Here is a 23857-nt window from a genome sequence, read left to right as displayed (position 1 = left end):
ATGAAAACTGTAATCTGTTAGTTTCTCTCTAGTTGTTGGTCTATTTGTAAATTAGGTATGACCTAAAAAACATTAAAATCTTAACATGAATTTAGACTGTGTCCCAAATATGTTGAATATCTGGACCTCTTTACGAAAAACACTAATAGTTGGTAGACTTGGGGTTTTTCCAGTTTCTTAGTTGTCTGTGGGTTTTTTGATTGTTGAGATGGGTTTGTTTGGGGTTTTTTTTGGTTTATATTTGATGCTGCTTGATTCAGTCAATAATGCAGAAGATTCAGTAGAGAACTGAAACTGTGTGTCTGGTGTGTGCATCAGCTACAGGCAGGAGGTTCTAGATAAAACACCTGAGCCATAGAAGTTCTTTCTGTAATATTCTTAATGGCTGACTATACTGAAATGTTGTCTTAGTCTTGGATTTACTCCATCCATGAGTGACATGGAGAACAGCTCTCCATACAGGACACAAAAGCAAGCCTCCAGTCCAATGTCTATTTGAGGTGATTTGGAAGTTCATGATGACCATTTATCCCTAAAGACATTCTAGTTTGAACAAGTATTAATTCTAGGAAAGCTTTTTAACCTGTACAATTCAGGATGTGAGATCAGGACTCACAAAGGTCCAAAACAACCTTAGTCCCCAGATAACATAAAGAACCTTGTCCTAGAATCACCCCCAAATATTACTAAAACTGGAAAGCCAAAGCCTCAAGTGGTCATTCTAGCTGCTTGTTTCAAACAGAACTGAAGGGAGAAGAGTTAGGAAAACCAGATCTCCAAGTCTCTTGGTTTCTTCCTCTGCCACATAAAACCTTAAAAGATTAAAATTAAAATTGTTGGGCATTCACAGTTTACTTTTTCTGAAATGAATTGGCTTTTTGTAGGGAAAATGCTTCAAGTATAGAACTGTGTAGTAATACTGAACTGCTTCAGGTTTCTTTAGTACCAACATAATTTTTCACTAGGAGAGCTCTTGCTTTGGCAGGTTACAAGAAGCTCCTTGAGGGCTTTATACCTGGCTTTGACAAGCTGCATTGGTTAGAAAATGCTGTTGAATTCCCTCCTGTCATCAATTTTCAAGCAATAATTCACTGATGTTCTCATTAAGCACTAGAGGAGCCTTAACAGCAAAACAGCTTCCAAGGCTCAGGTTAGGCATTGGGAAGGATATTTAAAGCTGTGGAAATGCAGGAAAACTGTGCTGGTGGAAGGGTGTGAGTTTGGTGCTGAGAGAAGAAACACAGAGGCCTGCAAAAACACAACAAGGCTAAGGCCAATTAGCTATATGAGTTTTCCACCTCTTCCATACTGACACCCAAAAAGAAAAAGTTTATATTGTTATAAATATGATATGAAACAAAAGCTTTTTAATGTTGACGTCAAATCTAATAAGTGTAACAATTATCAGTCATGAAGTCAGAGGAGGCTTTGAAAGAAAAACATAGTCCAAGTATTTGAGCCAAAACTGTCAAAAGAAACCAAATTCTCCTCACATTATGGCTTAGAAATGCTGACAAATCAGAAATTTGATTAAAATAAGTGGGAGTTCAAACCATAAGAAATATACATGTTTCAGGTTCAGAGACTTACTTGAAAACTGTGCTTGCTTTGTGTGTCTCTTTTCTGAGAGGCTGCAGCCATTTCATACTGTCAAGATCAAGAAATACAAAAAAACACATTTAAATTGCATCCTCTATACAATGGGCGAAGTGTTCATCTGAGTTTTAGAACCTTTTATCATGCATTATGAGGCTGAACACATGGGGTTGGGGGTTTTCTGGTCCTGTGTGTTTGTGCAGTGCTTGCACTTTTGCCTTGCCACTGAGGCAGGTGTAAGACTCCATGAGTTGGATGTGCAGTGGTATATTGAAATGTTTTGGGGATCCAGTGTGTTACAGATCATGTGGCAATACTGCTTCAAGACAGCTGAGAAAGGCAGGAGGCAACTGTGGTCTCACAGCTCATGTGTAAACTCTTAGAAAGCTGGAGATGAACTCTCCCACTAAAGCAGATCTCATCCTGAAATGTTTAAAAGTCCAGCAAATGCACTATAAACAAACTTTCTAGAGTAGTTCAAGGGAGCTCTAAAGTGGACGAAAAGGAGAAAAGGTAGGAATCCTTGATCTCCTGAGGTGTGATATGCACAACTAATCTTTTCCTCTCCTATCTGCCATGGCTTTCAGCCTTAGAAATCTAGTATTTTGAGTACCTGCACTGCTTCTTTTTAAATAGAAAACAAATGGTTAAAGTTTACGGCTTTAATGTGTATTTCAGAATCTTACTGCTGCTTAAGTAGGAGAATTTCCTGCTGCTTGATAGTCTTTCCTACCCAGTCTCTTGTGATATCTGGAAGGACATTTGCCTTTTCTTTCTCTCCTTCTTTCTTACCTCCTTCAATCTTCAAAAAAAAAGTAAAAAGCTGTTCTTTGTGACTTTGGTCTTCAGAAAAGTTTTTCCTCTCCCTCAATTATTCCACATTCTTAAGTTCTTTCTGTGCTGAGCTGTTGTTCCTTTACCATATTCATGTTTAGGTGTTCAGAAAGAATGTTTTGGGGCGGGGGAAGGAATTTATTATTGCATTTCTTAGGAGTTTACTTCATTATAAACACATGAAGATCCTGTACTGCAGCCTTGGCAAATGCTCTCTGTGCTCTTTGCTCAGTTGTAGGTCACTTATCCGCTGCACTCTCCGTGATGGTCGCTGGCTTCTCTGAAATACACCGAAAGCATTTCCCTCAGGTGGAGCAGACACTTTCTGAGGAGGTTCTCCTGGTCTCCTCCATGCCTTGCTTCCACTTAGCTCCTCAGTACATCCTCCTTGGAGTGGCTGAAGCCTTGGTAACTCCCTCCTGTAAGTAAAACCTAGTAGGCTAAAGCAAGAGTGTCCTGACTCGTGGAGAATTATATCAGCTGCCTAAATATAGTTACAGTTGTTTGATATTTTATCTCTGGCTCTCTTCCATGGGCTTAATGAGCAGATCTGTGCTTTACCTGCTTCGGAGAAGCACAATTTGTCTTTGCTGGCTGTAACTCAGAATGAGCAATGATATTGTTCCAGATTAACTGGAAGATAGCACAGTCCAGTCAGGTCCCTGGGGTGTGCAATCCACTGTTTGGCCTTGAAGCTGAACCTGCTACAGGCAGGGGCTGGACTGGATGAGCTCCTGAGGTCCCTTCTGACCTGAACTCTTCTGTGATGATTTTATTGAGACAGAACAAAAATACACAGGACAGCTAAACTCTGGTTATGGTCTGTGACCACCTTAAAGGTCACAGTCAAAGCGAGGTGAAGCAATTTAGCTCAACACTTTCCATTTGTGGACCCAGCAAATAGAATTATTACGTGTTTTTCACCAACACAGAGAACATGTGGGCAGGTAACACAATTCAACTGACTCACCTAGAGAATGTTGTAGGCAGATGCAAAATTTTTGTTAGTGGTCCAATCAGGAGTCATCAGAACATGCCTCCACAGATCATCACACCTTAACTTGTGACATGCAGCCAGAGATAAACACTCCTGTTCTTCAGAGCACAGGCAGAGCTCAGCTTGTCTGCCATCCATACATTATGTAGTCATACTCTTGATTGTGAGTCTGAACTTTTTTACCTTCCATTATTTACTTTTCCATGTCTACACTGACATTTCTGAGGCTTATTTTCTTCTGAGGAGCATGAAGAGTGTTTACCAGTGTTTTACCTTGCAGAGCTTCAAAAAAAAAGTATTATAAAAATAATGTAAGCAACATTCACTTAGAGACACAGGTAAAGTAATTGACTGGCTGATCTCTGCAGGCATTTAATTCGATGGATTGAGTGTCTCTTGTTCCAGTACAACCCCAGAAATGTTCAGCTTTTTATTTAAGAGCAGGAAATAACTTCAGTGTCTCAGCTTTGTTCTTATACTCTAAGACTACTGAAAGCTGTGGGTCGCAGTCTGTCACTAAAAAGGTAATTTTCCCTAGTTTTAAATACTTAGCACTTTCATAATGCCTCTTCATCTGATAGCTCTCAAGTACTTAACTGAGACAAGTTTCTAGGCAGGTAATTTGGTTTCTAGGTTACAGGCTAAGTGTAACTGAAAACTGTGACCTTCTCTGTTTAGCTTAACAAAAAAAAAAGGTTAGAAGGTGACTTGCTTACAGTCTTCTCATGCAAAAGCATGAGAAGAATACTGCTGTTAGAATAAAGCTTTTTAATCCAGCACACCGAGACACAGCTGAAGTCCAGTGACTGGAAGATGACATTAGCCTTTAGAAAAGAAATAAAACTCCATCCTAGGTTTTTTTTTTCTTTTTTAGAGATCTTTTTAAAGGATTGTGATTAGAATTTCTTAAGAAGAAAAGCCATCTTTACCCATTTAAGTAAAGATTAAGCATCTTGCTAAGAGCTGCAGTTAGAGGCGTGATTTAAGAACCCAGGTAAATGGGACTAAGTCTAAACTTGAGACTTGCATACAGAAAACTAAAGGTAGATGCCTAAAGCAGATTATTGCTGTAGCTGATGGGGATGCTGGTCTCCATTCCCTTGCCCACACAGATGTCTGGCCCCGTTTGTCATGGAGTATCTCGGCCATGCACGCTGGACAAGCAGGATCTTCACAGTCTCTGTTACCCCAGGTGCTGCTGGAGAAGAACATGGTTTTTCCCACAAGTCTTGCACCATGTCTGATCACACCCCCAAGCAGATGGCTGAGGTTCACTGAAGCACATCTGGCAGCACTAAGCATCTGTGTTCAGGCTTCTGAACTGAGCTCCAGGTTTCTACTTCAGTGTGAACTGAATTGCCTTTCAGGAACCATTCAGTGGATCTCTGTGGATGTTAGTGACAGCCTAGACACTTAAATAGTTGTTCCAGCTTTCCTGAAATTTTACTGCCTTTCCTATGCAGAAGGTCAAATTCAATTATCATAATAATTTACTTAACCTGAAAGTACATGATCCGAGTTGAAGACAGAAATGTTCACACTTGTAATCAGAGGGAAGAAAGGAGTTATCTCATTTCTGAAGTGCTTGGTTAGAGAAGTTAGATTTGGCATATTAAACTCTTTATCTTCATTAGCACCTCTTTTATTAGGACTGTTCAGACTGGAAAAGAGAAGGCTTCAGGTTGACCTGATTGTGTCATTCCGGTATTTCAAGGGAACCTACAAGAAAGATGGAGAGAGACCATTTACAAGGGCATGTAGTGACAGGACAAGGGAGAACAACTTCAAACTGAGAGTAGGTTTAGATAAGATGTTAGTAAAATATTCTTTACTATAAGGGAGGTGAGGCCTGGGATAGTATGCCCAGAGAAGTTGTGGATGCTCCATCCCTGGCAGTGTTGGATGGGGCTCTGAGCAACCTGGTCTAGAGGGAAATGTCCTTGCCCATGGCAGAGGTGTTGGAACTAGATGATCTTTAAGGTCCCTTCCAACTCAAGCCAATCTATGATTTGGTCCCTGATACTTAGAATTATGTTTATACAACATATTTCATTATCCTGTTGACAGGAGTTTTGTAAAATCATCTGCTTCAGGTGACATGAACATCTCTTAGAATAATATCATCATTTAATGTTCCCCTACCACTAAGGTAGTATTTAAAAACAAAATAATGATATTGCTCTCCTCCACAGTGTTAGAATGTAAGATCTCACAGTCCTTTGCCAGGCTGAATTTGTAACCCTCAGTTTTAACTAGGAAACCAGTCTTTTTTAAGGTTCAATGATTTAAAAGAAATCAGTGCTTGCTGAAGTGCTGAAAGAGTATCGTCATCAATGTGTCTCAAAACACTTAGAAACGGGAAGCCTTGTAGCAAACAGCTCTGTTAGAGGCTATATTTGGGATTGCTTTGCCCACCAATGAAATGCAATAGTCTCCAGGGTGACATGCAGCAGCTCTTTAATAGTTTTACTGCAGTATGCAACTGAAACAACAGGGCCAATTTAGGTAAGGAGGATGCAATTGCCCAGGCTGAATCTGACCCTTGTTTTTAGAAGAGAGGTATAACCAAAAACTTTTTAGTCTTAGTGATTCAGATTAGCCAGGACACTGACTGTATGATGTTTCAGACTGTGTTGTTGCATCTATAGATGATGTCCCAGGCTCAGTTGCTTTCACTTGCCCTCAAGCTTTTGGTTCTTCTTGTGAATAAGGAAGAAAACACTCTCCATGGTGTTTTTTTCTTTAGTATGTTTCCAAAGCTCTTATTTGGACATTCAAGTTACAAAGGGTGAAAGGTGGTGATTGCAAAGTTTCATTTGTATTCAGAGATGTTTCAGGCTACTCAACATCCAAAGAGGATCCTCTACAGCATGTTTTTCAAGCTAGAGGTCATGCAAATTCAACTAATAAAGCAGGTTGGGAGGCACTGGGGCTTGGCAAGCAAGTGTGGATGAGGGTTTAAGGTATGAAATTAGGAAAGAGAGGTTACTGATAATCAGGGGAAAATACTTGAAAAAACCAGCTATTATAAAGTCTTGCTGTTACTGTAACCTACTTTAGCCAAATTGCAGCTGGGGGGATTATTTGTAGTCATCTATGCTACAACAGCATGCTACAGCTTCTCCTCAGTACCAAAGCTGTTGCTTCTTCTGGTATAGCCTTCTGGCATAGCCTTCTGGCAAAAAAAAAAAAACGAAGAAGGATGTCTTAAAAATTATCCTGTGAGTCTGGGGAACTGCTCTTCTGGGGAGGAGCACTGTCCAGCTTTAAGGTAAAGAGCAAGGTAGCTGTCCAAGTTAACAGAGAGCTCTAGATTTCTGAAGTATTTAGTAGGGGCAGCACTGCATTGGCTCTGGCCTAGGAGTTCCTGGTCTTCTGCAGTTAAATATCACACCCCTTGTCTTCATGCTTACTGACCATGGTGGTGTTTCTCTGGTCTTGCTTATGCCTGAGGTTTTAAAAGGTGAAAGCAGCTATAGGGGTGAAAAATCCTTGTGTACTTGTGGAACACTGATAGTTGTACAAGCTGTAGTTTATTAGAGATTCACTTAAGCAGTTTAGATAATGCTTTGTTAATAGGGTACATGCTAACACATCTGATTGCTCTTCTGCAGCAAGTACATTCTCCGTGTAAAATATGGAAATTCTCTATTACAGATGCTTCGAGATATTTTTCTGTCTTATCTACCTTCTGACATAATTTACTTCTTTCTTTCTTTCTTTTTTTTTTTGCTTTTTTTAACCTGTAACTGTATCTGTTTCCTTTCCAAGGTGCCTTACTTTCATTCCGGCTCGTGCCTGAAAGAATCAGAGGGATTTCCATGCACTTTTTAGCTCTCTTTAATGGAGCTGGCTGCTTTATGGGAGCTTTCTTTGTTCAGACAGCCCACGCAGGCACTCAAGGTAAGAGGATGCTCATGATTGGTGTTGCGGAGCAGTTTTCTCATATTATTGATTTGGAGAATTAGGCAGCAGAATTAAAGGAGATGCCAAAGTCTCATTGATTTGCTCTCACAATTAAGATGGAATTAAGATAGGAAATAGCCTTCCAACTGTATTCATCCAATTTTAATGAGTCATCTTAGTTTTGATAGTTGGAATAATTAGAGGATGGCATCTCGCAGGAAGTCCTCATATCCAATCTCTGTACTTCTGCTCTGGGAGACAAGAAAATAAATTGGCTAGGAAGAACCTTTTTATGTTCATAAGTTCACGTTATTCACACTCATGTGGAAACCTCTGGCCATGAGAGGAAGATCTGTGCTTTAAAGGATGGAGAACATGCATTCCTGACTGTTCCACAGAATCACAGGGAAAAGAAGTGAATTGAGTGTTTCAAGGCTGTCTAGGGAACTGGTTCTCCTGGACCCATTACTTTTCTCTTGCTTTCTTTACATTATTTCCCTTGCCTAGCTATTGGAAGAACCAGATTCAGTGAAAATATGATCTCACCCTTTTGCAGGTGAATACTGCAATTCCCAGAGAACTTCCTGTTTCAAAAGGAGTTATTTCAGATTCAGCCTGTTGAGGTGAATTTAGTGTAAGCCCTGAACTGGAGTTTTTTCTGGGTTGCTGACTTTCAAGATGAGCCAAGAATTTCTTAGTCATTTTTCCTTTGCTGATGAATCTTTGTTCAATACAGAAAAGACTTGTTTCATAAGTAAATTTAAAAAGTAAAGCACTTGAGCACTTGAACCGAGGGACAAGGATCCCTTTGTTCATGTCTGAAATAGTTTCACTTGCTGAGGCAGTACTTCTGAAGATGCTTTCCATTGATAAGCTCTTTTGGTACTGTGTTACAGAGAACTGTTCTCTGAGAGAGCACAGCTCCTGGCCCCAGTGCATGACACCACTGCAATTACCACGGCTGCAGAATTTTGCAACTGCTCAGGGTTAAGTTTTGGGTTCTTCTCTTTCCTATGTAAAGAATCATGTATTTTCAAAACAGGGGAAAGTGGGTATTTTGCAAGGATGACAGGAAATTTTTATTCCTACTTGCAAGATCTGAACAAACAAATAATGCTTTGACATGCAGTGCTTGTTTTAAGTTAAAAATTCAATTAAAATTTTATTATGAGGTATAAAAACATCACCTAGAGATGGGTAAAAAACAGGAATGTTTACAGAAATGAATCAGGCAAAGAGCTATTAAGTACCAAGGCATCCAGTGTGGAGAAGTGAGCTCCTTGAATGTCCCACAGTGGAACAGATTGTTTTTCATTGTGTACTATGGGTTCAGTATAATACAGGTTCAATGAACAAACAGTTTAAGAAAGACTATGTTGCTGTCTTTTTTTACTCTCCTCCCCCTGAAGTATGGAAATTATCAATTTCTATAAAGTTGAAATATTCAGTAAAACTGACATATTTTACTGCAGTTTTACTTTGGGTATAATTAAATAAACAACTATAAAATAATTAGGCATAATTTCAGCACCAAAATATTTTGCCTATGTTGTGTCACTATTATGTAATTAATTTATTAGTGAGTATTTTTATACAAAGCGATAAAGGAAAACAATTTTTGCATTTGGTTTTCAATTCAGGACATTTTTGTCTAGCTTTCTATCAAGGTGACTTATTCTTTTGCTGTAATTCTGTGTGAAATCATTCAATTGTTTCAAAAAAGAAAATGCTCATTCCTTGCCAGAAATGTTGTTTTAACAGAGATTTCAAATTCTTATCCTGTCTGGGATCGAGAAGGCTGAACTCTCCAAATTCTCCACAGGATGCAGTTGCCATGTTCTCACCCCTTTCACTCAAGATTCTTGAGCAAACTGAGAAGTGTTCTGGCTAAAATCCTGATCACTCTTACATATAGCAGACTCCTCTACTTAGATTTGAGCAAAAAAAAAAGGCACTATAAATATGTCTTTGTTTAACTTTGTCAGACCTGCTGTTCCTGTGGGTGGAACTGACCCCACCATTAACCTGAGCAAAAGTCACTCTTAAATTTCCCAGGGATTCAGTGACAGTCTATATTCAGATTAAGGTGCCGTAATGGGACTGAATAAACCCCTAAATAAGAAATGTCCTCTGAAAACTCGAAAGGCTTTAGAAAACACTAAGTGAAAAATGTTCAGTGTTTGCCCTGCTGCTCCAGTTACAAGAGTGTTAGAGGATGCTTTCCTTATTAGTATGTAAACAACATGTTATTAGGCTCTCACTTTTTACTCTTAAAAATAAGTGGAATTTCACAAGTTATCTCTTTCCCAGTGTTCCTTGCTTGAATAAGATTAATTATTCCAAATTACCATAATTCATGCAATTCACAGTCTGTAAAAGATGGAGATATTCCTGCATCCTCATTTGTGTTACAATGCTTCAGACTGAAGACAGTATATTCCTCTACTCATCCCAGATAGACTTTTGTCCAGCTGACTCTTCAATCAAAGTAGGTTTGGGGTCAGACTTCTGTAGCTGGGTACAGACTGTGAGAAAACCAAAGAAACATTTTAGGCTTGGTTTTGTTGTTCTCCTGGTTTGGTAGGAACTGTTATGAACAAAATTCTTCTGTTCCATCTGTATTTTTTCCAGCTCTTCCACTGGGCTTCTTACAGTGTTCTTTGGTGCTTGTGAGGAAAAACTAAAGATCAGAAAAATAATAATTTTAAAATTTATAAAGTCTAATGGTTACCTATTGAACCTTCTAAGGATGATAGTGATTTAGGGAATAAAACTGTGTCCTCTCTTGGGTTAAATTACAGTCCAGTTACACAAATTAAGCTCTCATTACTGACATCTGGTCAGGTTCTTTTCAGCTTTTTATTTTGTTTGTTCCTAAAAAAGCCCAGCTAGTTTATTTATATTGAAAGTTCTTTCTCATTTTCTGAAAGAGAAGATAGTGTTCATGCAACGGTTTTGCAAGATTTAACAAGGTTTAGTGTGTGACTCCTGGGCTATGAATGCTTTTTGTCTTGTCCCAACTAAAACCTGAGCCAAGACTATTTCTGGTTCTCCCATCTCTAAGCAATGAGACCACGTTTGCCATGTTTCTGCAGCAAAGTAGATCCTCCAATGTGTATTTTGAAGTGTTGAAGCACAGAGGGTGTTGACAAAATTTAAACTTTTTTATATCCTATCTCGTGTCACTGGTTTAGAATTTTATTTGGGTTTTTTTATTGGCAAAGTTGATCAGATATCAGTCAGTCAAAGCTGCATTAATCATTTTTAACGCATCTATGGAGGATGGTGTGAATATGATAAAATAAGACTTTTTTTAAAAATCTGACGAGTGCAAACAGATGATGGGTGACAGTGATATTTTCAGTACAAGCTGGGAAACTGCTTTCTTTTGGATCTCTTACCTCTCCTAACATTTTAACGGAAGAAGATGCAAGACAAAACCTGTCCTCCTATGCCAATCATTTCAGAATACATTTCTCTAAAAATAATAATATAAATATGTAAGAAAGAAACAAAAATAAAGAAGGTCAGAGGAAGGAAATTGCCCCAGACACAGTATTTAGAGAATCGTTGGGTTTTTTTTTCTGTGGTTTGGGTTTGTTGGCTTTTTTTGGTTGTGTTTTTTTGTGGGCTTTTTGTGTTTTGTTTTGTGGCTTTTTTTTTTTTTCATTTGGAGCCTTGTGTGATTCTAAATACCAAAGATGATAAAGCTAAAGGGTATTTCTTACAGTCCAGATGGTGGTGTCCACTGATGCCTACTTAGCTAATAAGGATTAGAGGCAGATTGAGACTTTAATTTGGATATGATTAAACACTAAATACATGCCCACTAAGTTGATGAAATGATTGAAGGCAATACAAACCTTTTCTAAGATATGAAATAATTTTTTTCTGTAATCATAGTCTAGGTTACTGGATAGATGGAAAAATGCAGGAATGGTACTGAATAGACTGACTTCTGGCATGAGACTGTTTTGCTTTGTTTCCAGTGTTTTCTCTACAATAAAATACTATGGTGTCATTCAGTAAAAACAACTGAATGCCTTCCTGTGCAACTTTGGGCCTTCCCTTGAGCTCTCCAAGGGTGCCATCCTAGTAAGAGATACACTGTGTGCACTAGTATTTGTTAAGTTTGGCTTACAACCTTTTCTGCATCTTCTTTGGTGGCTAATAGTGCCAGCAGCTTGTTGCTGTCAGTCATCCACCAGAATCAGCCCAGGCAAGTTTTTGTCCATGTTCTAATCTCTGCTTCACCTACACCTCTGCCTGTTTTTGGTAGGATCACGTGTTTTGGTGTTATGTAATATTCCTTTTTCTTGTACTAACTGAGCAATTTGAATACAAAATTGATAGGACTGCAAAATGTCAGTGAAAGTTCACCTGGTACTTCATTTCCATGATGGTAGAGCAGGCTTGAGGAACTGACAGTGCTAAGACTTAACTTCTAATTTGTTCTAAATTTGCTGTAAAATACGAACCCAGTTCACCTCTAACCAGTAAGAAAAGTCTCTTTAAAATATATGCGAACTAAAGGAAACTTCTGATTCTTTGTGGTGATTCATGCTACAAAGTATTTCCATTGTTGGAATAAAAATGGAAATCAAAAGCTTGTTGTAGAAAATTAATTCCCAGTGAGCAATTATCCATGTGACAAACCAACCTTGTAATTGGCACTTCTGTTGGCAATCTCCATAGAAAAGTAAAGGACTGACAGAACCCAAAGGCAGTCCCTTTTGGGGGAAAGTGAGTTGTTAGCATATCACATGCTGATTCAAGGACGAGAAAGTGCTGGACTATTGAAAGACAGCAGTGCCCAGGGTGCTTCACTCCAACAAAAACAAACAAGCTGATCCATTAAGTGCCTGGTGTTCATGGCTGAGAGTAAGATCCTGAAGGTATGAACCCCAGACCTGGTCAGTGGAGGGTACTGGAGTCTGCAGGCAGCTTTTGGAAGGTGTAAGTGGGGTAAGGGGTGAAAGCATCTAAAGGGAGTTTTGGTGACTGAAACACATGGGTGATATTTTAGCACTGATGACTGTTCTCCCAAGGCTTCCTGCCAGCAGAGGATTCTCTGTAAAGAGAGTGTAAGTAGAAGTAAATGTAGTTCAGGTTAATCCCCTCTTTCATGGAAAAACTTTTATTTAAAAGGGAAAATGGAAGAAAAAAGAGTGAGAAGTAAATATTTTCAGCTGAAAATAGGAAATAGTTACATTAATCTTTGCTGCGTCCACTGATGAAAATGCATATTGGCAGTAGGATTACAGTCTGGCTATCCTAGGACTGCTGCCATCCTTGTTCCTCTGTAGAAAAGAACACCCCTGACAAACCTTATTGCCCTTCTATGAAAGGAAAAGTCCTCTTGCTTTGGAGGGAGCAGGAAACGAGAGGGAAAGCGTGTGTGCTATGGCAGCTAGAGCCTTACCCTGCCCAATCCAATTTTGTCCCTACCTATGCTGTTGCTCATTTATACTAGAGGGTTTTCCAAAAGCTCTGTGTCATTATCCTGGCCTTGCTGTTTACACACTAGCTATAAGTAGAAGAAGGAAGGAAGAGACAGAGCAATGATCTTTGACTGAGGCCATGGAGGAGACTGGTGGTGAAGCGGGAGCAGAACCCAGATCTCCTGCTTGCCAGGCTGCCCTCCTACCCCCTCCAACACTTCCCCCTTTCCGTGCTTCCATCTGGTGCCTTCACTAGTGGTAAGACAGTTTCAAAGGTCCGTTTCACCCTATTCTCTTAGAAACTGCTAAATTATCTTTACTTATTTGTTTGTTTTTATCGCTCGGTGCTAGTTTTCAAGTACATGCTTTCTGTTCAGGTTCCATTTTAAATGCCATCCCATTAAAGAGCTCCTGCTGCTCATAAAGGCAGCCTGGCCAATGTGAATAACCTAGCAGGCAGTGTGAACTCTGCTTTGACAAGCCGTAGCACCGAACCCCGTGCCCGCTCCCTCTTCCACCAGCTCCACGCGCTCTCCCTCCCTGACTTCTATTGGCCACTGGGGGCTGGGAAACGAAAAACTACCTGATTGTGAATTATGACAGTAAAAGTTTATAAGCTGCTAAAATGGAGTTACAGCACCTAGGAGCTCGGTCGACTTACGGTGTTAAATGACACGTTTTAAAACTCACTCTGAGAAGGCGCTACAAGGGGAGCGGCGCAGGCGGAGGTGAGGTGGTGCTGCTCTGAGACAGGCAGGAGGGTAAGGTGGCACGGGGAGAACTGCAGAGGGGTTTGGGAAAACTGCTGCACGGATGGCAGTTGTTCTCTGTTAAGATAAAGGCAAAGGCTTTGAAAAGAAACATGTTTAAAACTCTAAGACGTGGAGGGAAGACGAAAAAATGTAAATACACGAAGGCGTGTTGGGGAGGGGGTTGTAATTCTTTGGCTTCGGTCTCTCCTGTGTTGTGGAACTGCTCTTTTTCTCTAATTAGAAAAATAATGACAAGTTAAGGTTGGCATTTGATGGCTAAAGATGGCATTAGTGGCCAGAAGATTGGTTAAGGCTAACAGGTTTGTGCAGCACAGCTGTGGCAAGAAAGCTGGCTTTCCTCCTCTCCTCTTTAGGTCATTCAAGAGGTGAATAGCCACACTATTTAGATCGGCAGGATTTGATACCAGACTTGGATGTAGCAAAGAAAGGTGACTTTGGGCATATTAATGGTGGTATTTTAGTGCAGATCAGGAGTGTGCTTTTAATCTGAATCTCCTGATCATCTCTGATTTGCATTGTAGAATGATCTTGGAGCATAAAAACAAGTGCATTCCTTTTGGATGGAGCTAAAGGAATGCTCATATCTGATATGTTCCAGCTGTTAGTGGGAACTGGTCTGATGTGAACCCCCCCTGAGCTGTGGATTGTGTGGACATTGCATTTTCAGCACCACCTGCTTCACATTCTGTATTTCTTCATTAATTGCTAATGAAGACAGTCTATCTGCCTTCTTCAAAGGCAATAAATATTCTATATTTCCAAATTATGGAAGTGGTCATTACAGCACTGTATAGGTCTCTGATATTCTGTAATTTCAGTTTCTGTCTTCCTTTTCAGTTTGGTTTTATGTTTTTACTGTAGTTGGTTATGGTACTTCAGGTGCTTACTGTGTTCAGTTGCAGACTGACTGGGGCTGGCTTTCTTTTTTAAGCTTTTTGATTTCCATAGTTATTTACCATCTGAGCTTGTTTGCAGACCTGTTGCAATGAACACTGAAAGCAATGCAGCTGCAAACTGAAGCACACAGGTATACCTGCGAGGCAGGGAAGCCTCTTCGTGCACCCAGATGGTTCTGTCCTCTGCTGAATGGAGGCTGCCAAAATGTCCCAGACACTATTGCCAAAAGCTTTGGTACAAAAGGATCTGATTCATGCAAATAAACACTGCATGCAAGAGAAGAATGTGTTGCTAAAGGCAGCTATAAAGAAAGGTAAAGTGTCAGATGGCATCTTGGTAATGGAGGCACCAAGCAAATGCTTCTCATGTTTTGGGGTTTTTTAAATTTTTTTTTGTTAAGGAGAATCTATTAAAAGCATGAAAGATATGAATAAGGATTTCTACTGGCCACCTTATTTCTAAAACTTTCACATTTAACATTCATTTAGCTGTGTGCACAGGATAATACAGAGGGAAGGTGGCCCAAACATTGCAGGAGTAGCTGTGCAGAATTAGGTTTTCCAGTACACTTCAGATTCATTAGGAAGGTTCTTTAGTTTCTTTAGGTCTCTGTTGCCCATCTCCAAAGCAAGAGCAAACATACACTGTAGACTCAAAAAAACCCCCACGTAGGTGCTGTGAGAATGAAGTCTGTATAAACATCTACAGGGGGGTTCAGAGCACCTGCTGGGGTTGTGTCTTACACAAAGTTATCTTTGTGTCTTCCATATGAGCCATGTCTCTTGCTGCAAGGCAAACTAATTCTGCTTCAAATGTCTACTTTACCAGGCAACTGGTTTCCACACTTGCTGCATGAAGGTAAATTGGAGAGATTCTTCTTCTTCTTGGCTTCCTTAATGATGGTGAACACCCTGGGGTTCTGGACCATTGCACACAGGTATGTGTAAGAAAACGAAAACTTGACATTTCATTTGTAGGTGTGGGTAGAAATTCTTGTAGAACCTGTAAACCAGTGTGTAATTAAGTATTGGTAGTGATAGATATGTGAACAGAGATTTCACAACAAAAATGTGGTAAGGTTAAACAGAAAAGACTGGTGTCATTAGCCTTAAATACTTAAGGGGTCTTATTAATTTAAAAATGTCTAAAAGAAGAGGGTCATATTCTTTACAGAAAGGTGTAAATATTTTGGCATGGAGTTTAGATAGGAGCACAAAGATATCTTGGCCATGGAACTGACTTCCACTGCACTTGGCTTTGTACCAATTTATAGAAAACAATACAGTCATCTCAACAAACTTACACCTTTAGTCCAGGACAGTAGTCAGAGGGGTGGTAAGAAAGCACCAGACCACTACAGGTTCATGCTGTATGCAGTGGTTTCAACAGCACACTGCAAGGTTTTCTGACACTCTACTGGGCATGGGATGAAAACAACTTTCTGCTGGAGAGAACAGAATTTCTCAGCCCCCACTCAGGAAGCAATTTGAAGCTCCCTATAGAGCGTAGGTTTAATCCCTGTATGTCACCTGTAAACTGCAAGGAACTCGCAGCTGCCGTCCCCTCTTACGTCCAGGGTGGTTTGAAAGTCAGCCTGCCTTCCATATTCCAAAACATTCATCACAGTTAGCTCTGTTGTCAGCATTATTAGTAATATTTGAAGTCAAGAAGAGGGAGGGAAGCAACCTGTGTCACCGGGAGTGGGAAGGGTCACGTGCAAATGGCATTCACTCTTAGACACTGGGGGGCAGTTCTATGGAAATCCTTCAGAAACCTTTGTGAAGTAGGGATTTGAGGATGACAGTAATGGAAAACTTACAAGGGTAGTGCACTTCTAGAGCTCTTGACAAAAGTATTGCTTTTTCCATTACATTTAGCACCAACTTTGCAGCACCAAAGTTTACTGTAGCATCTTGTCAATTCTTTCAATGCAATTCTCTTATTTTAAATGTGACCTGAGCCACAACTAAAAAAGTTTCTCCTGCATGTACTTTGTATTCCTCTTATGAAATGCGATTTTATTCTTCCGTAAAATGAAATTTTCATTTGTGACATTTACTGCTGAAAATAAAAGGTTTTGGTAGTCAAAAAGTTGACATAAAATTGGATTCAACTCAATAAAAAAATTTTCCACAACTTAACATGCTTTTGAGGAAATGTGTCTTCCTAAGAGTAAGGGAAAAAAAAGTTTTTAAAAAAATTATTTCAAATCAGTATTTCACTTCAGAACCAAGGCACTTCATTTCTCAATAAGAAAACCAAAACCTAAAAAAAATAAGGTTTTTGAGGTCAAATGTAATTGTTTCATTTTGTGCTGAATAAGAATTCTCCCAGAGGGGAGAAAAAAAAGGGTGAGGACCATTCAGACAAACGCTGATTACGTGTGGGAGAAATCAGGCTTTAAAACTCTGAATTAGAAAAATATACTAAAATTTCTCTGAGGAAAAAGACATGTTTATTTTTTAAATTCATTAAAAAGGCACAGTACAGGTATTATTAACATCTGTATCCAGTTTGGCACATCTCATCCTGCAGATCTGAAAGGTTCTAGGAAGATGCATATCACTGTCCTGTTTTTTTGACTGCCTAGAACTCCAGGACTCAGAAGGCACTGTACCTTGAAAAATAATGCCTAATAAACAATGGGTGAAGCTAATACCTGAAAGGATGATTATTTTGGTATTTTCCTTCCCTATCATCTCCCCCAGATACAACAAACTGCATGAGGATTACACCAGTGAATTCAGAGGAAGTCTTTCTGGAGAAAAACTTTTGAAGCATGGAAAAGCTGTCAAGCATTATGATTCTGTCCTGGAAAGTTCTCCCATTTTTTCTCCTATGAAAAAAATCTGATAAAATTTCACCCTTGTTTGACTAAATTTTGATTGTGTTATCCACTAACTTTCTGATGATAAATTACCTAGCATACTTAAGCGGAACCACCTATGTACTTGTGAATTATCTGATGAATAACAATGTTATTTATAAGTTTACAAAATAGCATTTGTCACGAGATTTTACCTTGTAGGAGGCTGAACTGTCATAATTCACACTGAGGAGAAGGAGAGCTCACTGCTTGGCATGGTTAATGGGGAGAGGCTTTTAATGTCTATATGGAGATAGGTATCCACATATATTTGTACTTAGGAATGGTTCAAAATTAATAAACATGCATTCATTTGTTTAGCAAATTACTTTGCGACAGTATTTACATTTACAAGTGATTTTGGAGTCTGGTATTGGCTGGTTGATACTTGCAAAGGTGGGAGACTCGTGTGCTGCTCTTGGATCTGCTGCTGATCTGCTACTCAGCCTTCTGCCAGTTGCTTTAGTTTGCATGTCACTAAAATGGACACGGCCACACTTTGCAATCTTCCTTGCAAATTGCCTGGAGATCTACCAAAAATGTACTAGATACTGTATACCAGGCATCAGTCCATAAACTGTGCCATGAAAAATTAATGCCCAGGCATCCAGTCTTATCTGGCAGAAGCACTGTGAGATTTGCCATCCATAAAGGATGACATAAAGAAAAATGATAGGAGGAGAACTGGAGACTAGAATTTATTTACATCAAAATTATGAATTGTAGCCCAGTTTCAGGAGTTGAATTTAATTAGGAAAAAAGATTGGGAAAGGGTAGATGCAGTTGGAAATGGGGTGAAAAAATTATTAGTAAAATGCATTCTAGTTTAAAGATCTACAAAAAAATCTTTGTTGATTGGCTGATTATGTTATTGTGAGAGATGCTAATCTAGCACTTAACATTTCTTTTTAAAAGTCATATTACTAAAAAGAGTGAGAATTGAAGTGGAGTATTTAGGTCATAAGGAAACATATCAAACTCATAAACTAAAGGAGCACTTTGATATCAAGATGTACATAATGGAACTGGTAGTTAAGTCTAATGCTTGCTAGATATGAGGAATGCTCTATCACAAGAGAAACTACATTAAAAGAATGTAATTAAGTGATACAGGGCAGTTTGTGAGCTGAAACTATAAAAGAGCTGGTAAAAGAAATCACTTCTCCACCATTGACCATATTTTATGCTGTAACTTTGGGTTGGCCATTGTGGAAGTGGGAGCAAGATGTAGTAAATACACCTAAGAAGTAGGAAGGAAGGCAGCAAGGAACACTTAGTTTGATCTCACTAGTATTTAATTATTTAAAAAAATATATTTCTAGTCATGAGATTTAAAAAAAAAATGGTTCAAATGCAATGCAGATGTATCAAAGGTAGATTTGACAGATTACCTTAATGTCTGTGTAATGAGAGCTCATTTTCTAAACAAAACATAGTAGAGATGATGTACATTGATTTCAGTAAAGCATTTGACATATGTCCCATGGGAAATAACTTGTGAAGATGGAGATCAGGGTCAGCAGGAGAGCTACGAGGTGGCTGAGGGACCCATTAAAGCCCAGCTGGCAACAGATACTGTAGAAAGAAGTACCCATCTGGAAGTGAGATTTTTGTGGAACTTGTTTAATATCTTTGTGGTAAAAAAAAAAAAAAAGAATCCTGGGAAGCGCCGGTGGAGATGGAAGAAGTAAGTATATCTTTCTCCGAGTTTTATCTGAAATGATCATCCCTGTCAAAGATCTGCTTTCTGACTGAGTGGGGGATGTCGTGCCCTGATGGCAGAGCTGAGTGTACAACTCCCTGTTTGCCCTGTAAGAAGTGGGGTGGGGGAAACAAGGCTGCCTGCTTGCCTTGCCCTGGCTCTTGCCAGCAAGGGACAGACTCTTCCTCCAGAAGTGGCTGCACAAGCTGGGCTGGAGCTGGGGCTGTGAGAGGAGAGGCTGAAGGATCTATTCTCTGAGGGCACCACAAAGTGGGGGGCAGACTAATTTCCACATATTTGAGTAAATTTACCGGCCACGCTTGAGAGTTGTTTGCTTGTAAGGTACTATTTTCTAAAATGTATTTGTATTGCAATAATTGTTTAAGCCATGAAAATTCCTAGTGTCTTCCCTGAGAGATTCTTGAATATTTGACTTGACCTTTGTGTTGGCACAGAAGAGTTACAAAAATACTGTCTGGAGTCTGCTGACAGAGGTATGTGGTTGCTGCCAATGCATTTGAGAGTTATACACAAGAGGAGAAGAACTATGTAATAAAAGAGTAAAATCTAAGTGGATATAATTGGGCTGAAAATGCTTTTAACACCTAATGATAATTTTATTTTTTTTAACTGCAAAAATAACAGCAGTGTGGAACCATTCACACTGAGAACAGGAGAATGAGAAATCTAACCTTATTTCAAGATAGTGTTCCCCCGATGCATTCTCAGGCCAAACGACCTCAAACTTCCTCAGATCAGTTTTTCTTTTTTTTTTTTTTTTAACTCAGAAATCAAAATGCAAGAATAGATGAAAGCAGATAATAGAATGCAGCTACTGCAGTTGAATTGTTTGATGAAGATCATTCTGCAAGAAAAAGAGGATTAGTTAACTCCCTGGATAGGACTTGTCTGGCATGCAATCATGCAAGAAAGGCTTTCAGCAATGAAGGAAGCAGTTGGGCAGCCTTCATAAAGAGGTACTCTGGAAGGTAGGGATCAGAATGGGCTTTGGGATAAATACAGCTCTCTGCCTTCTTCACAGAGACTAGAGGGATGCTTTTTCTATCAGATTTAATAAAGAATTTGGCCTTTTAGATGGATGGTAAAAAGAAAAGGAGGCACTGATCACTGGATTTTGACTTATTTCGGTTGCTGGTGCAGAGGAAGCTACATGCAAAAGTCTATCAATCATGCTTGCTGTTATGACAGGGCAATTTAGCAGTTAAAACCAACAGACAGGGATGCTTCTCAAAGTGCAGCATCTGGGACTCCAATACAAAGCTGATGGAATCCTTTGTACGTTCAGAGCACTGCCGAAATTTTATAAATCTTGCACCGGCACACAGTGAAATCAGTGTAAAGGGCTCTATAGGTTTGGTCTTGACTTTGGAAGAAGCTGCTTTTCACATGGTTTAATACAGTAGAAAAAATTAGAGGACAGAAAAAAATAAGGAGATGTGTGCACATATGAAATGATATAATAAGCAGGTGGAAAATGTTAGGATAGCCTTCTGTTGTTCAGCATTTCAGATATTTGGCAGTTTTCAAGGGAGATAACAAAACACTCAGGTCTGATTGCTTGTATTTGAAGTCACCTGTTGATGTTCTGTATGGCTTTGCACCAAGCAAATCCAAGATATGAATGTTTTAATTCCCAACATAAAAGATTAATTTTGAGATGTATTGTGGAAAAAGTGGCCTCCTGAGTGAGGTTAGGAACCAGAAACATCCCAGTTCAGTTTTCTATTTGAATGCTGCCTAAATTTTCTAAATCTCTCAGCACAGAGTGAAATTAGTATAAAAGACTCTAGATTCAGCCTTGACGTTGGAAGAAGTTGCTTTTGTGCAGCTCTGGTTTATAACTATTTGAGTAGGTGCTGTGCTCTGCAGAGGTCATCACTAGCCTTGAATAGCCAGGTGTATTGCTGGTTACTGCTGGTACAGTTTGGGGGTTTCTTTTTAATGTGGTTAAATGTGTCTTTTATACTGTATTCATGTACACACACACACACAAAAAATTCAAGTTCTGTCCCAGACAGTTCACTGAGCACCTCAGTTAAGCCTAAATGGATGGGACACCATTTTGAGTGCGGGAGAGGGAAGAAAACTCACTGGAGAGGATTAAGATCTCCATCTGTTAAGTTTGCACTGATGATAAAACACATGCTCCCAGTTGGAACAAGATGCATTAAAAGAGCAATTTCACTTCTACTGCCTAGCAACAATGTCACTGAGCACCTGCAATAGTTTAAACATTAAGCATAATTGGCTTTGCCTGACATAAATCTGTAGTTTTGTAAATAAGAGCAGTTGAGTTTCTATGTAATACCAATTAGCTATAAGGAATGCTTTGTTTGCTGAAGCCTGCAGCTTTGTGGAGGAAAGAGGGAGTTGTTAAGATTCAGCAGTAGTAGTCAGAAGGTAGAACCCAGATCAGACATTACACAGACTTTGAGTGTCCTCGTGCAAGTTATTTAATTTGTTTCAATCAGATTCCCTAGGTATGAAAGGAAGAATAACATTCAGAATTCTTTTTTTTTTTTTTTTTTTTTCTGTAAAGAACCCTGAGTTTGTCTGATTAAAAAACTCTGGAGATAATTTTAGGGCATTAAACTGTCTAGGCCTGTGCTGGATTTCCCTCCCCTTCTTTTAGTTGAAGCTACTATTGCATCTTGAAAGTTCTTGTAAATTTTCTAGAAACACCTGCTTTCTCACAGTGATGGCAGGAAGAGGTGCATGACCCACTAGTTACCAAAATCAGTCTTACTCAGTTCCTCTGGAAACTCTGAGCTAGAAAGACGAGGTAGGAGAACACCTACCTTCCTTGTGGCTCTAGAGCACAGTTGCACAGAACTAAAGCTTTTAGACTTAAGCTTGGTGTCTGTTTGCTCTAACATGTACTGCCTTGGCAAGGGCAAATGCAGCTACCTTCTAGAGGATGTTTTGAAAGTCTGCTTTTATTTCATCTTGATTAAAAAAATAAATAAATAAAAAAAAATCACAAGTCTCCTCGTGTTCTGGATACGATAAAGATTTCCTTTTCCTTTCTACCTGGTCCCTAGTGAGTCTCACCAAAGTACTGTTAGTCTAGTACTTTAAATTATTCTGGTTTCAGTCTTGTCTGTAATTTTAAATATAGGTTTCCTTGATTCAGAGAATGTTGACATCTGAACCTTATGCAGTTTACTAGTATTGGTGCTGACTCTTTAAAGTTAGTTAATCAGTTCTAATAGTGGTAAAAAGAATGAAAGAAACTGCTTTGACAGTGATTTTTCAGTGTTTCGAAGATATTTCATCTCTACAGAGTACTGGATATTGCACCCTAAGACTGCCAAATTGTAAATACAGTCTACATATTTTGTTGGGGGTTACCTGCTCTCAAAAATAAAATTAGCAGAACATTTTTTTTAAATATTGTATGACCAGCATCTTTTCCAACTTTGGGGTTTCTTGTTTGCTTGGTGGTGGGGAATTGTTTGCTTACTTTGTTTGGGGGTTAGTTGTTTGGGTTTTTTTTCATTATTTCCCTCCAGATTAAGTAAAGAAATTGGAGTATGTACATCTGCATTTGACTGGGGAGTAGTCCACCATCTTTGCAAATATCAGGATTTTATGAAGAGCCACATATTCTTGTTGCTATTCTCTAACTCACTTCTGAGAAAATACAGAAGTCTAGAAAATATTGCAGATATTAGCTGTATATTTTTGAGGGTTAGGCTTCTTTCCTGTTAATATGGGAAATTCTTGTTTAAGTGGTTGTGCTATCACATCTGGAACAGCTTTAGCTTTGAACAGAGGTTTTGAAACTGAGTCTTGAATTCCCAGCAGAGTGTGCTGACAGGATGGAGCTGAATGCAGGTGTGCATATTTTCTGGATTCTCCTTTTATTATTTAAATATGTATATTCTTTTTCCTTTCAGATCAGAAGAAATGTTTTGAAAGCTGAAACACTTAACAAACAATCCGAAAAACCCAATCACTGAGGAGGTGGGGGTACACCAACAGAAAAACAAACCTTAAAGCAGTTGACATTTGTCCTACCTGCTTTGTAGCCTGCTAAAAAGCATCTTTTGAAACCAGATCCCGAGAGCTTTCATTGTCATGTCATGCAAACTTCAGAAGCAAGATTGCTGATGAGGTTGGGGGTAGTAGTTATAGTAGCACTTAGTAAAAGGCACAGCAAGTTATCTCAGGAGTTTTTTTGCTTGGTCAATGAATATAATATGAAGATACTGTCTATTTAGCTGGCAGAAAGAAGCAGTCTTTCATACAAAACATAATTTCAAAACTAATGTTGAATAGTAAAGCAAAGGTTGCGAGAAGATGCTGCTTGAAGCTGAATCCAGCATTACAGGCAATTCTGAATTTCTTTACCTTGGCCTTTTTCAGCCAAAACAGTTCTGCTGTTGTCTTGAAATTGTTCCTTTTTAAAATAGTCAGGTGAAAAACCTGAGAGGTTTTAATATCAGGTGATAACCCCCTCAACAAGCTTTGTCACTGTTTATAAAGGGCTGTCATTTAGTGGAAACGCTCTTCAAACTTAAGCTGTTTGTAAACTATACTTTAATACTGAGAATATTACATTAAACCTTAAGCAGCAAAAATATTATGCAGCCTTATATATTCAGTGAAAAGGAGCTAGGGAATGTCTAGAACTTTAAGGAAGAAACTTCACTGCAGAGATCCAAGTATGGAAATTATGCAGGTCATGCCAAAACAAGCAAAGAGTTTCAACAACAGAGAGCAGCAACTGTACAAGGAGGGGAGGGAGGGAGGTGATTATGAGCTATTTGAAAATAGTGTTGCTTCATCATGGTAGGCTTCATTCCTTGCAGTTTTGATTGC

The 23857-nt window shown here is 39.1% G+C and overlaps 1 protein-coding gene across 1 annotated transcript in view; it reads left to right on the top strand.

Moving 5' to 3' along the window:
* Positions 1-17604, top strand: part of SLC15A5 (solute carrier family 15 member 5) — a 33286-nt gene extending 15682 nt beyond the window's left edge. Inside the window, exons 6-9 of the mRNA XM_008934777.3 lie at positions 2663-2851; positions 7199-7330; positions 15273-15381; positions 17153-17604. Coding sequence (XP_008933025.3) covers positions 2663-2851; positions 7199-7330; positions 15273-15381; positions 17153-17297 — 575 coding nt within the window. The 3' untranslated portion in view covers positions 17298-17604. The remainder of the gene's footprint in view (positions 1-2662; positions 2852-7198; positions 7331-15272; positions 15382-17152) is intronic.
* The last annotated feature ends 6253 nt before the right edge of the window (positions 17605-23857 follow it).

Source organism: Manacus vitellinus, unplaced genomic scaffold, assembly GCF_001715985.3.
Source record: "Manacus vitellinus isolate BGI_N305 unplaced genomic scaffold, ASM171598v3 scaffold_5_pilon, whole genome shotgun sequence".
In the NCBI taxonomy this organism is placed as follows: Eukaryota; Metazoa; Chordata; class Aves; order Passeriformes; family Pipridae; genus Manacus; species Manacus vitellinus.
The sequence above is the reverse complement of the archived record's forward strand: the minus strand, read 5'-3'. Positions and strand labels throughout refer to the sequence as shown.